The 13772-nt window shown below is 37.8% G+C and overlaps 3 protein-coding genes across 3 annotated transcripts in view; 1 reads left to right on the top strand and 2 right to left on the bottom strand.

The window, feature by feature from the left end:
- Window positions 1-1655, bottom strand: part of megf6b (multiple EGF-like-domains 6b) — a gene marked incomplete at its 3' end in the record, with an annotated part of 40981 nt that extends 39326 nt beyond the window's left edge. Inside the window, 1 exon segment of the mRNA XM_014002844.1 lies at window positions 1270-1655. Within this exon segment, the coding sequence (XP_013858298.1) occupies window positions 1270-1361 (92 nt within the window).
- Window positions 1656-2808: 1153 nt separating this feature from the next.
- Window positions 2809-10149, top strand: akr7a3 (aldo-keto reductase family 7, member A3 (aflatoxin aldehyde reductase)). The gene is made up of 7 exons (XM_014002843.1): window positions 2809-3191; window positions 4178-4365; window positions 4493-4597; window positions 8939-9035; window positions 9374-9473; window positions 9549-9678; window positions 9798-10149. The coding sequence occupies exons 1-7, from the start codon at window positions 2906-2908 to the stop codon at window positions 9957-9959; spliced, it is 1068 nt and encodes a 355-aa protein (XP_013858297.1). The 5' UTR covers window positions 2809-2905; the 3' UTR covers window positions 9960-10149.
- Window positions 10150-10655: 506 nt separating this feature from the next.
- On the bottom strand, window positions 10656-13594 carry mrto4 (MRT4 homolog, ribosome maturation factor). The gene is made up of 8 exons (XM_014002842.1): window positions 13515-13594; window positions 13221-13279; window positions 13044-13147; window positions 12167-12248; window positions 12006-12073; window positions 11768-11919; window positions 11174-11250; window positions 10656-11085 (listed from the first exon to the last, which is right to left on the bottom strand). Exons 1-8 carry the CDS (start codon window positions 13540-13542, stop codon window positions 10936-10938), a joined length of 720 nt encoding a protein of 239 aa, XP_013858296.1. The 5' UTR covers window positions 13543-13594; the 3' UTR covers window positions 10656-10935.
- Window positions 13595-13772: the final 178 nt, after the last annotated feature.

Here is a 13772-nt window from a genome sequence, read left to right as displayed (position 1 = left end):
CAAAGCAGTTGAAACATAGCCCCATTCAAAGTCAATGGGGCCAAAATCAGCTAAAAAAGTGAAATAGCTAAAAAAGTATAAGTAGYTGAAATCCCCGGAGATATAGCAGGCATGGCATTAATGAGCCGGACATTTTGATATATGAATTGTACGAATCGGACAAAAACTGTCGGACGAGATAGGTGCCGAAAAACGTACAATGTAGAGAAAAACAAAAGCAATAGGTTGAATGCCTAAAGGCATTCACCCAATTAATCCTAACCACAAGCAAATCCATAACAATGGTCAAGAAAAATAACAGCATTTTTCATACCATGCATGTTTTCACTTGTATGAGGCTGAGGGTCAGCAGGAAAAAAAAAAGAAAGCTGGGTAACATTTCCCCCCCTGCAGGAAATATGATGAGCCCTTTAATCTGATGAGCACAGAGCTCGTCTGGGTCAGCCATCAGACCCTGCCCTCTCTGAACGCTGCATCAGGGGTCCAATCAAAAAGAGCACAACACAAATTGTGAAATGCTTTAAAAATAGCAACAAAAAGGCACGGATCAGAGTCTGAACAACATCCAGCTGCTCATCTCATAAACAAAAGTAATCACCTGCAGCTGTATGCAACCACAGGATGAAAAGCCTTATTGTTAGTGGGAACTCCTCTTGTTTAATTCAGTCTGTTTATTATAATGAGGTTGAAAATACCCACTGTAAGCAGCCAGCTGTTTATTTGAGGGGCTTAAAAACAAACAGCTTCTGAGTTGGGAGGTCATCATGTGGAACCAGGACTGCAGCTTCTGTAGACGATGATGTGTCTGTTTGCTGCTGACGCTCAACACAGATTTATCACTCGAGCAGGTGAATTTTTCAGGTGAAAATGCTCGTTGCAAAGTCACGGAGAAGGGAGCAAATAAAATGTGTCAGCAAAATTTGTGACTGGATGCCAACCACCACATGACTGAAACGATGCAACATTAAAACTTACTGGTTTTGCAGATGTTTTGCCACGTTTAAAGATTCTCACTTGTCTGACTCAGACATATTTTTAACCGAGCATTTATGGTCACATTAATGTTAGTCAGTCACATGACTCAAGCTTCTCAGCAGACTTTGTTTACATTGAGTGCATACCTGCATTTCAAAATTACATATCAACAAATCTGGAAAACTCCTAGAGTGGACTCTTTCAAACGGCATCAATTGGTTCAGGATAAGTTGTACTCTTATTTAGTTACTTTAAAATACAAAAAAAGGTAAATCAGACGAGGTGTATACTTACATGTGAGGTTGGAGGTTGCTTGAAATGCTGTGCGTGGACGCATGAGCATCTTTAATAAATATTAACAAAAAAGGAAATAGAAGGCTGTCCATTTTGCTCTTCAGTTTCCAAACTGGTTCGCTCACAAACTCACTGATGAGTGCGTCTCATCAGTGAGTAGCTAAAAAAATATATATTTATTCCCCAATTCGGAAAAAACAAAAAACAAATCAGTGTTCAGAGGAGCTCCTCAGCTCCATCAGACACGTGTCCGCCTCCGTCTCTCAGCTGCTGGGTGACACTGACTGAAACCCTCAGCTCACCGCCTTCACCTCATCACAGCAGATGTTTGGGTTCATGTGGAGAAACCGAGCGTGGCTGCGCGCTTTGCATCCATTCAGTGAACGGGAGGAGTTCGTGGAGGAGGTGGGGGGAGGTAAGGGCGGTGAGAGGCAAAGCTTCAGCAAGTGTGCACAAGAACAGATCTCAGACGTTTTTTTCTTCCATTCTAATCGGAAACATGCGCAAAATCCCGAATTAGTTCTGGTTTTGACGTGTGCGTAAAGCTCCATAAAGCGGATTGTGCGCAAAGAAGCGAGCGCGCACGGAGAACATGAACAGTGTCAGAAACAGCCAGTGGTCATTCTGCAGATCAAACCAGCTGAAAGGGTGGTCAAAGGGTCAGAAAGCAGAAGTAACCACTGCTGTTTTCCGAACAAAGCTTTCATTACCCCTCGTGTATGCTCGTGACCCCAAAGAGTCCCGGGTCAGTGCTGTCCGTGCAGCCTCATCTCATGTGCTGCCAAAACCCAGACCTGGACTTCAGCAACCAGTTTAATCAGTCCAGTTACATTCAGGTGAACATAATCTGATTATGGGATCAATTGTCACTCCACATCAGTAAATTATTTTAGACTCCTGTTGAAAATGAAAAACCTTCAAGCAACACTGTGAATTTTTAAAATGCTGTTTTATTATTGTTCCTTTGATGATGCTATCAAACAGAAAAGTGAAAAAATGTAGTGAAATTCAATAAAACTTATATTCACTTATGCTCATTTAATTTTTAATCACCTGGTTGCGAAGTGCACAAAATGAGAGGGCTGATCAGTTGTGTGTCATGATCAGTCAGTTGTGTTCCATGTATTTCTAATTATTATTTTTAGTTAAAATAAACTTGCTATTAAGCTGCAGTTTAACAACTTTTAATAAATAATGAATAAAGTTTAGCAACTTTTATTTATTTATTTATTTATTTATTTATTTATTTATTTTTACAATGATTTGTACAACGAATAACATACTTTTATTAAAATAATAAATTTGTTTGTGGAGTCGACAAGAGACTAGACTTTAGTAAGCCTTTATAAAATGAAGATATGCTGACACCTTGTGGTCATAAATAGTAACTGCACCCACGGACTGACTGGCTTGTAAATTAACAGACTTGAACAAATATTTACAGATGTGCGTAACCACGTGAAGTCGTTACGAAATTGAACTTTGTTCCGTCTGTTTAAACAAAACAACAGAAAAGTGTTAGAATAGTGAGTCTGTTAGGAATTTCACGTTTTGTGTCGTGAAAGTAATTTAAGGACTCTCCCTTGTTTTCAGGCGACCTCTGACCCTCACACAGGCTAGGCTAGCGTCCTGTAGCATGCTGCGAGTCATAGCTGCACTCTCTGCAGTTCGACAGGTTCACAGTAAAGAAACAGCCTTCAAACACCTGCACAGGTTAGTGGTTTGTAGAAACATGTCTGCAGCAAAACGACCGGTTAGCTTACTGGGAACTATGGCGTTTGGAGGGCGAGCTGACGCCGAGCAGAGCCGGGAGATGGTGAAGGCTTTCCTGGACAGAGGACACAAGCAGGTGGACACGGCGTTTATGTACATGGATGGAAAGTCGGAGGCGATCATAGGAGACATGAACCTGCCTAAAACAGGTATGCTCCTGCTGGAAGTGTTTATTTTTTAAGTGTTAAGTGATTTAATGCTGCCAAAAATATGGATAAGTAAAACTTGTTTATTAGTTTTTTTTTTTTTAGTTAGTGAATCACACACTAAAACGTTTGATTTAGTACTTTGCTCGTGCACAATTAAAGGTGTAGTAAAGTGCAAAAGTTTTCGGCCATTTCTCGTGATTTGCTTGCAGTTCTAATTTTGACCACAAGGTGTCAGCAAATTTCCACCTGATCAGTTTCAATAAATTCACACACAAACGCAACTTGCTAGGAAATGCAAGTTCGTCGAAGTAGCTATGATGCACATCGCATAATGTAATATTAACTAAATGCCAGGGTTGCAAATGGCAGAACCATAACTCTTGTGGTGACATGTTTGTTTTTATAATTAAAAGATTTTAAACTGTTAAAACAGGAGAAATTCTGCATAAAATGCAGTGTGAATGCTAAGTGTTGAATGACTTTGCTGAAGAAGCTGAAACTTAAGTTAAGAAAGTTAAAATAATTATAATGGAAAAAAATATATAGCAAAAAAATAGCATTAAAGGGTAAAAATAACAATAATCAACAAAACAGTAGCTAAAAACAAAAAATAGTAAAACGGTAATTAAGCTTAAAATACCTAAACAGTAGCTAAAAAGTAAAGCCAACAAACCAGTAGCTAAAAGCTAATAAAACCAGCAAAGCATTTGTGTGAATATGTTTCATTTCACTGGGGGGGAATGTCAAGATATATAAATAACATAAAAAGTATTAAAATTGCAAAAAATAAAAGCCATAACCATATTGCCTTGAGCAAGTTGAACGGTTGATAAATGGTTAAAATAGCTGAAAGTATGCTTAAATAGTCAGACCAAAAACACATGGAAGAAGCTATAAAACAGTAAAACAACAGTGTGAATGCAGACTCAGCGTTTACGTTTTTATTATATTACAGCTACAGCAGCAAATATCTTTTCCCCACACAGTAAGCATAGCCACGAAGGCCAACCCCTGGGATGGGAAGACGCTGAAGCCGGAGAGTGTGCGCTCCCAGCTGGAAACCTCCCTGCAGAGGCTGCAGACAGACTGTGTGGACCTTTTCTACCTTCATGCCCCGGATCATCAGAACCCCATCCAGGATACTCTGAGGGCCTGCCACCAACTTCACCAGGAGGTTAGATAATCTGCAGCCTCAGCTGTCTGCAATAATTCTCTGTTTTTAAATGTAAAAAGATTGCACTGCCTCTTTAGAGTTTATAGTAACTGTATGTTGTAAATAATGTTGAAACAATTCCTCTCAGGGAAAATTCAAGGAGATGGGCTTGTCGAACTATGCATCGTGGGAAGTGGCTGAAATTGTGTGCATCTGCAGACATAACAACTGGATTGTTCCCACTGTTTATCAGGTATTTCTTGACTTATCATAATCAAATAAACTGTAATACAAACAGATACAACAGAGAAATAATACAACATCTTTCGTCAAATGACGTCACACAAAAAGTGACAGGTGCCCCGCCCCTTTTTGACAGCTGAGGCAGGACTTCTGGTCCATCCCCTCCTCACCCTCCCCACTTCCCCTTTTCATCAGCTGTCACACCAAACACTTCCCCTGCAAACTTTCCACCATCTGCCCCTCACTCTACTCTCCCCCTCCCATCCCTGAAACCTGTCAAACTGAAAAACTTTTCATCAAATGCCCACTACCACCAATCACATCCTTTTTCATGCCCACTTACACCCCAGATCCCGCCCTCCTCCGGTCCTAGAGTATTGAAATAGGATGAGTTCGTCTCTGTATCTCCATCAGTGAGAAACAGCTTCAGTGCTCTCCAGACGACAGAAGAAAGTTCACTCCTTTCCTGACAGCTTCAAAGACCGCAGCAGCGAAGTTACAATAACTAAATTTACAGGTTAGTAATTGTTTTATTAATCTGTTTGTTTTTAGGGTTAGGGTTRTTATTTGAAAATATTAAAATCTATTTTTTTAGATGATTCAACCATCAACGAAGAACTAAGGAGCCAGTGTCTCCTGACCATTCTGCATTTAGCCGAACTTTGCATCAGGTTGATTGAAAATTAGAAAAAAAAAAGTAGTTTGTTAAACCATTCTGAAATAAATTATTTCTGAGCATTAGAAGCGGTTCTGTTAAATCTCATTCTCAATTCTCCCATGATTCTCCCTCACCCTCAGAACCTAACAGGATTTCCGTTCAGTCTTTAGAGAATGTGTTAAGCAATGTTGAGCGCAGTTCTCCTCCAGGTTCCCCAAACCAGACCGATAGTCTCCTCGAAGCTCTGCGTTATGAAATATCCCTTCTACACTGCAGATCGACCCCGAACAGAACACCTGAGATTAATCAAATGAACCCACAAAGCCCTCAAATTTTCATACCTGGCTAAACTGTTTTGATCGTTTAGACCGTGCGTTAACTGCGCTAAATGCACCTGTCGCAGAACAACAGCCTGATCAGCACCGCTCCAAAACTCGTCAAATTCACAGCTTAAACCCGGACCAGACTGCAATCAGTCTACTTGTTAATGCTTTGAATAATTCATTATCTGCAATTAGAAACGTACGCGTCAACCTGATCAGGACGCTGCGGAAACTTCTGAAAATACTCAAAAAAATCCTCAAAATACTCCCAACGCAGACTAATCTGTGCATCCGGATTTATTTGATATTTTAGACTACGCTTTATCCGCACTACGAATCGCACAAGCACTACGTATTTTTTGTTTGATTTTTGCATTTCCAACAGAAAAGCAGCTCCTTCAGTTATTTGATTAAAAACTATTGAATAAAAAAAAAACTTTTTGTCTATGGGGAAAAAAAATCAAACCACAGTTTGTTGTGTAACTGAGACAAGCAGAAAAAATGCAATAAAGAGATTCAAAACAACCTGAAACAAGACCACTGTGTTCATGGTAATAACTAAGTACAACACTTTTTAAGTCTTCCTGTTTTTAAATTATAATGATTTTGTGGATAAATATTTACCAATCATGAAAAATATACAAGACAACTAATAGTCTAGAGTTAAAGATGCTCCAACCTTTAGGTGAGCTAGTTCTGAACTCGTCATTTTTTCCCCAGATTCAATCGGGTTAGGATGGATGAACAAAAAATTCTAAAACAAATTTATTACACCCCGAACAACCCCGGGAGTTACGGGGGTGTAGAGAGATTAAAATCTGCAGCGTGGGATCAATCGGAGATGGAAATAAACTCAAAATTAAAAAATGTTTAAGTTCACAAGATGTGTACACTCTGTATAAACCAGCCAGAATACATTTCACTAGAAATAAAGTGATTATGCTGTAAAAATCATCACACAGACTTTATTATTTCAACTCAGATTTGAGAAGAATGTGTTTGATCTGATTTACACCATGTATGAAACAATGACTGATTCTGAGGTGAAAGGATTTGAACCGTTCACCAACTTTTACAGATCAGTAGATTAACTTTCTACTTAGTTTTTTTTTTACTGCGTGATTTGAAACTGTAAATAGTTTTTTTTTCCTATCTACCTCCTGGTTGTTTTTATTTTCAAATGTTTGATACATGTGATTGTATTTTACAAATTTAAAAAAAGTTTACATTTTTTTTCTATTTTCTCGACCATTAAATGTATTTTTCATTTGTAATAAAAAAAAAGTTTAGTGTTTTTCTTTCTCTCGACCATTAAAAGTATTTTTCAAAGTTGTAACAAAAAAGTCTTTCACCCAAGTCTGTGAAATTGACAGTAATTAGTGTGTATTCAGCAGACACCTAAATGAGTGTTGTTCTGACATGTAGTTAGGGTTAGTTAGGGTTAAGGGGTTAATGTATAGTGGTGTGTAATTGTTTTTCCATTATATTAGCTGGGACAGGAATTTTTTGTTTCTAAAAAATACAAATAAATAGATAATTAGCCTCATAAGTTCGAGTTATTTGCAATGCAGAAAGGTGCTTCCCACTTTAYTGTGACAAAGCAGAGCAATAAATGTTGTGGCCACTGTTTTAGGATGTGTTTGTATCTTATGGGTTTGTTTTTTTGTAAATGTGAACATTTCATTACACTAAGTTAAATAATTTAGCATTTAAGTACTGTGAATGAAAATGAAATTGTCACCCGTGTATTTAAGTTTTGAATGTATTTAATTGTTTCTTTCTTGTTTTATTTATAAATGTATTGTATGCTTACTGTCATGATGTATTCTGAATCATTTCAGCTGATGTTGTAAGCTTCCAGTAGAGCACCTTTAAGTGTTATTTCTTGTTGTTCCAGTTTAAACCTCACACACAAACACAACTGTAGTTTCTGCACAACTGGATTGCAGAGCTCTTTGTTTTGTTATTATTGGAATGTGAACATGTAAGAGACAATGAAATAGGAAGAATAACCACATTCTAAGGTGTTTTCCTCTGTTTAAGGACCACAGAACAAGTTTTAACTGAAACTTGGAAATTTCAATGCGGTGAAATGCAGTGTAAACTGTCAAAAGTTTGAGCCAGGTACATTTGAGGGCTTTGTGGGTTGATTTGATTAATCTCAGGTGTTCTGTTCGGGGTCGATCTGCTGTTTAGAAGGGATATTTCATAACGCAGAGCTTCGAGGAGACTATCGGTCTGGTTTGGGGAACCTGGAGGAGAACTGCGCTCAACATTGCTTAACAAATTCTCTAAAGACTGAACGGAAATTCTGTTAGGTTCTGAGGGTGAGGGAGAATTGTGGGAGAATTGTGAATGAGATTTAGCAGAGCCCCTTCTAACGCTCGGAAATAATTTATTTCAGAATGGTTTAACTAGACTTTTTTTTTTCTAATTTTCAATCAACCTGATGCAAARTTTGGCTAAATGCAGAATGGTCAGGAGACACTGAAGACACGCTCCTTAGTTCTTCGTTGGTGGTTGAATCATCTAAAAAATAGATTTTAATATTTTCAAATAATACAAAGCGCGTGTCAGTGAAACGCGGAAAACAAACTCACTTCCTATTCTGATTCAGGGAATGGTTTCTGGAACAGAAAGAAAAGGCAAAATCAAATTGTATCATGTAAAAACAAACAGATTAATAAAACAATTACTAACCTGTAAATTTAGTTATTGTAACTTCGCTGCTGCGGTCGTTGAAGCTGTCAGGAAAGGAGTGAACTTTCTTCTGTCGTCTGGAGAGCACTGAAGCTGTTTCTCACTGATGGAGATACAGAGACGAACTCATCCTATTTCAATACTCTAGGACCGGAGGAGGGTGGGATSGGGGGTGTAAGTGGGCAAGAAAATGGATGTGATTGGTGGTAGGGGGCATTTGATGAAAAGTTTTCAGTTTGGGGTTTGCAGGGGAAGTAGTTAGTGTGACAGTTGATGAAAATGGGAAGTGGGGGGAGCGGGGTAGTGGTGACAGTTTGATGGAAAGGGGAATGGGGAGGGTGAGGAGGGGATAGACCGGAAGTCCCGCCCCCAGCTGTCAAAAAGGGGTGGGGCACCTGTCACTTTTCGTGTGACGCCATTTGACGAAAGGTGTTKTATTATCTCTCTTATAATGAATGGGCAAAGTCAGATATTGGGACTTTTTAAAATAATAAGTTTGTCAAATGTTTGGTTTTCTAACATAAATGTGTATGTTTTTATTTAGCAAAAGTCTTGAGCTGAAAACAAAAACGTGAATAAAATCTGCAGTTTGATTCAGAAAGTCAGCTTTGCCACAATTTGCATTTATTAGCTGAACCTTTCTGACCACTGTTTCCACTACTTTTTACAGGGAATGTACAACGCCACCACAAGACAGGTGGAAACAGAACTGCTGCCGTGTTTGAGATACTATGGMATGAAGTTTTATGCGTACAATCCTCTTGCAGGTTGTGTTTTATGTATGGTGTTACAAATCAAACTTTAGAAATTTTAGCCCTTTTAGCAGCATTGCTGACAGTATGCAGAAGGTTAGTCAGTCATTTTAGTAGTTTGTAAAATTGTTTCACTAAATCAGCAGGAAAACAATCACAAATTATGCATCCTGGCATTTTAAAAGGAACTCCCTCCACTTTTCCAAACTAAACTAAAAATTGCCAGTTTTTTTTATTCTTAAATTTTTTAGTTTATTGACAAGTGAAAATTAATGTAATTTATTGTACTTTGTGTGAGCTGGTATTGAATTCTAGCCTAAATCAAAAATAAGTTAGGCCTCCTTTTCCTCCAGGTGGCCTTCTGACGGGGAAGTACCACTACGAGGACAAAGACGTCTCTCAGCCTGCAGGACGATTCTTTGGTAACAGCTGGGCTGCAGCGTACAGAGACAGGTGAAAGATCAGCAGTTTGTTTTTGAAACTCTCCTCCTGCAGCTGGACTGTGACTATTGCAATTTTCTGTTGAAGGTACTGGAAACCGAGTCACTTTCAGGCCATAGATGTGGTTCTCAAGGCGTTGGAGGTGGTGTACGGATCAGAGAAACCCTCCCTGACTTCTGCTGCCATGCGCTGGATGTACCACCACTCTCATCTGAAAGTACGCATCGTTCTCCATCATCAACAGGGACATGAGATTATTCATGTTTGTCTCGATTTTAATATAAACTTTTTAAGATTAAAACCATCCTGACAGTTTATCTAAAACACTGTGTTCAGGGTGAGCTTGGAGATGGAGTCATCATTGGCATGTCGACTATGGAACAACTCCAGCAAAACTTGGCGGCAGCTGAGGAGGGTCCCCTGGATCAGAGGGTGGTCGACGCCTTCAAGGAGGCCTGGAATCTYGTAGCCCACGAGTGTCCAAACTATTTCAGATGAAGAAACAGTTTCATTTACTCGAGACATTTGTGACCCATCACATCGAAATAAGGATCAAGTCTAAAAGTGGAATGTGGAGAAAAAAGTCAAATAGTGTTTTGATTAAAGCATTTTCAAAAATTGCATTTTGTCAAAACAATGAATAAATGCTTTATCAATGTATCATCTGAATGAACTGTATGAAATTTAATCATAAAACAAAATTTTGTTTTGAGGCATGTTTTTGGGCAGTATCAACAAAAAACCTGATTGAGGGAAAAACGCCTTAAAATATTGAGATTTTCCCTGTGAGCTAGAAATGTTTTTTTTCTTTCCAGCTGGAAAATCTCAAAAAATATCTGAAGTTTTTTCTATATATTGACATTGAAAATTCCTCCTTAAAATGACATAAAATTAGAATTCAGACCAAATATTATTGTATTATCGTAACCAACTAGATAAATTAAGTCATATCTCTGGATCCACGTATGATATCAGAATGATCCAGGTGTCAAAATGTAGCTTTTAAAGCCAGRAATCTGAAACTGTAATTAGGTCATTTTGACAAAATTTGACTTGATCCTCATTTTGATTTGACGGGTCACATTTTTCAGACATCAGCTACAGTTTTGCTTCCTTAAACTGCCTTAAACTTTACTGAAATCACAGATGAGACTGGCTCTAATTTTATCTCCCAAAGATACACTTTACACTTAATTGTATAAATGTAAATAAATGTGCCTTTTATAAATAAAACTGATCACAATGATTTCATTATTTCAGAAGTGTGCAGTTTAGATGTGAATGATGGGGTTTAATTAAACACCAGTTTCATAGAAAATGTTTCATTCTCCAACACATTAACATGGGGGATGCATACAAGGCCTTTGACTCAGTCCAAGGATGAATTTCAAGAGTYGTGTTTGTTTTGGAAGATTWWAAAAAATGGCCACACGTTTCAAAATAAAAGTCCATCTGTTAAAAGCTGGCAGAAGTCTTATTCCACATCGTCGTCATCGTCCTCTTCATCTTCGTTATCCTGCGCAGGTTCCTCCTCGCCAGCCACGTTCTCAAACTCGCCTGTTTCCGAGTTCCACACACATTTTATCTGCACTTTGAATTCTGCCATCTCAATGGCGAAGAGTTTCTGTGAACCAAACGAATAACAGATGAGCTGACTAAGTCAAAAACTGAACTTCTTGTCTCCAGTTTATCAGGTCAACCAGAGAACTCACCAGAATGCGAGCCTGTTCAGGACTGAGCACATCTCCTTCTTTACAGACGTCATAGTCTTTCAGCAGTGTTACCACTCCTGTGGGGGGGAAAGAAATGAGCATTTAAAATAAAGGTGAGGCTCATACAACACAGACTTATACCACTATGTTCTGGGAAAAGTGGAGGGATTTAAGAAACATTTTTTAAGCATCTAAAAACACTGATGAGCTCAGATTAGTTACTCTGAGCCCAGGTGATTCAACCAACCTGGAGGACAGATCATTTAAACAATGGACACTTTGTATTTTTTAATAATTAATGCAGGTACAGTGCCCTTTGTGGCTTTGAGAGAAATGTTCTCTCATCTTGAGCTTCAAAATATACACTTATTGTTTGATCACAGGGTAATTCAAACATTTAAACCTACACTTTATTATGACCTAAGTCATGCTGTGGCTCAAAACATTTGTCAAAAGGTGATTAAACACAAAATTTACTATTAACTCTGAGTATCAAAGGCAAGTTGAGAAAGTATCACTTTTTTTCTCCCGCAAGATTTGTATATTATCTTGAAAAAATACTGTATCCACCAACAGACTGTGCTTTACTCTTACCTTTCTTTAGAGCAGTGGGAAGTCCCAGCTGCCTCAGCTGAGGTTCCATTGAGTGAGGAAACTGTTCAAGAGGACCCTCTTCCAGCGTTATGTCCATCTGTGCTTTGTTGCCTGCGCGAGCATAGTCCATCTCTTTGAATTGAYTGAAAAATCTGTGGAAGAAGCACAACACTTGATCAGCTGATGAACACAATTAAGAGAGTGACTACAAGAGTATAAACTTAAAAACTTTACTTACTCTTGTACTTCATCTTTTGTYTTATTAGTGAAAAGCACTCCCACTTCTCCACGCAGATACTTGCTGACCTGATCATCRAAACAATAAAGTTCTTGAGTCTCTGCAGCAGATTAGGTGGGGGATTAAAGTAAGTTCGACAGAACTTTTGAGTCACTTCTTACCTTGTGCAAATTATCTTTGTATTCATCTGTTTGACCTTTCCCCAAAGCAACAATCATGACTTTGTTTTTGCCAAAGAAGAACCTGTGGCAAACAAACAAATTCAGTCCCACTTTGAGAAGAGATAAGTTAGATTTAGCAACATTAAAAAGATGCTTCAGTAGCAGATTTAACATATTCAATGTATGAAGTATTTTTAAAAGGCAAATGTGTGGTTGTCATATAAATACACCTAGTTTATCATAATCATTTTTTTTTTCATATTCTTCATATTGTGTCCTAGATTGCMCTTTTACCAGTCACTGCAGTACACTGGATCTTTTTGGTCCTAATGAATCACCTGATTGAGATTGTGTCGGGTCAAGTCCAGTCTGTCCCAGTGACCTCAATAATCTCTAATACCCTTGTAGGATTACCTGCTGTATGGCACTGTGACAAGTACAGCATATTGTTCATACCTAACAGCTACCATGTTTTACTGTAATGATTTTAAAACCAAATGTGACTGGAACCAGAATACATCATGAACACAAAGATTATCAGAACTCAACTTCATAAATAACTTTTCAAACACAAGATTAGCATGATATATGTGAATAAGTAATACACAGGCAAGTCAGAGAAATATGTTGTTGAAATAAACTTTCACTTGACTTCTAGTGTCTTTTTACCTTTAAGTTGGGTTAGTTTGTTTACATTGTTTCTGAATCCGCACAAGAATGTGTGTAGATTTAAATGGTTTTGGTCATTTTCTTTCTATATAGCTTTTTTCATAATCAATTTCTTGAAGGAAAAGTTGAGTATTTGCACCACCAACAATATTGATAAGCTGTGTGATTTGAGAGATTTTCATAAAAYCGAAAAGGTGCTAAGTATTACCTGCTGTGTTTCCATGCTGTCCTGATGTCCTTAAGCTTATTATTTCTCATATTATCCACRGAAAATATAAACAGGTTTCTGTATGTGTCCACACATTTCCGTAACTACAGAATAATAAGAAAAATGTTAACAAAATCAGATAACATTATGTGAAGAGAGCAAATCAGAAAAACTCACCTCTTCGATTAACTTCTGTTTTAATTCCAGTCCTTTCTTGGCAGTTTTAGTCAAGGAAACTGAAAGAAAAATGTTGTGAAAATAGTATCGTTTGTTACCTCCGGAATATAAGCAGGTGTAAAACAGCAGAAACCATACCAGCCACGCAAGAGTTAAGCTAACTTTAGCTTGCTATACTGTCTAATCGCATTCATTCTTCTGTTCTATTTAATGTAAATCTTCAACATGAACGATCAACAAAAAAACCGATAATAAATGCTACACAAAACTGAATTTATTATTATGTTTTCTTACTTTTCTTGTCTCTCTTCGACTTCGGCATGGTTCTTAGCAGCAGGCACACACGTGAAGCAAAAAAAGACCCCAAATGTTTCTTTTTGATGTAGCTGGCCTAGTAGCGCCTGATTAAAAAATATTAGTTTTTTTATCACCTTGTTTGGAACCTAAATAGTTAAATATTGAAATAAATATTACTTTGGATTTTTAGTAAAGTAAATTTCATATACATTCACCGACAAAAAAGTTAAGCACTCGTTTGCACTGCGCACAATC

Source organism: Austrofundulus limnaeus, unplaced genomic scaffold (assembly GCF_001266775.1).
Source record: "Austrofundulus limnaeus strain Quisiro unplaced genomic scaffold, Austrofundulus_limnaeus-1.0 Scaffold15, whole genome shotgun sequence".
In the NCBI taxonomy this organism is placed as follows: Eukaryota; Metazoa; Chordata; class Actinopteri; order Cyprinodontiformes; family Rivulidae; genus Austrofundulus; species Austrofundulus limnaeus.
This window is presented reverse-complemented; position numbering and strand designations above follow the sequence as displayed.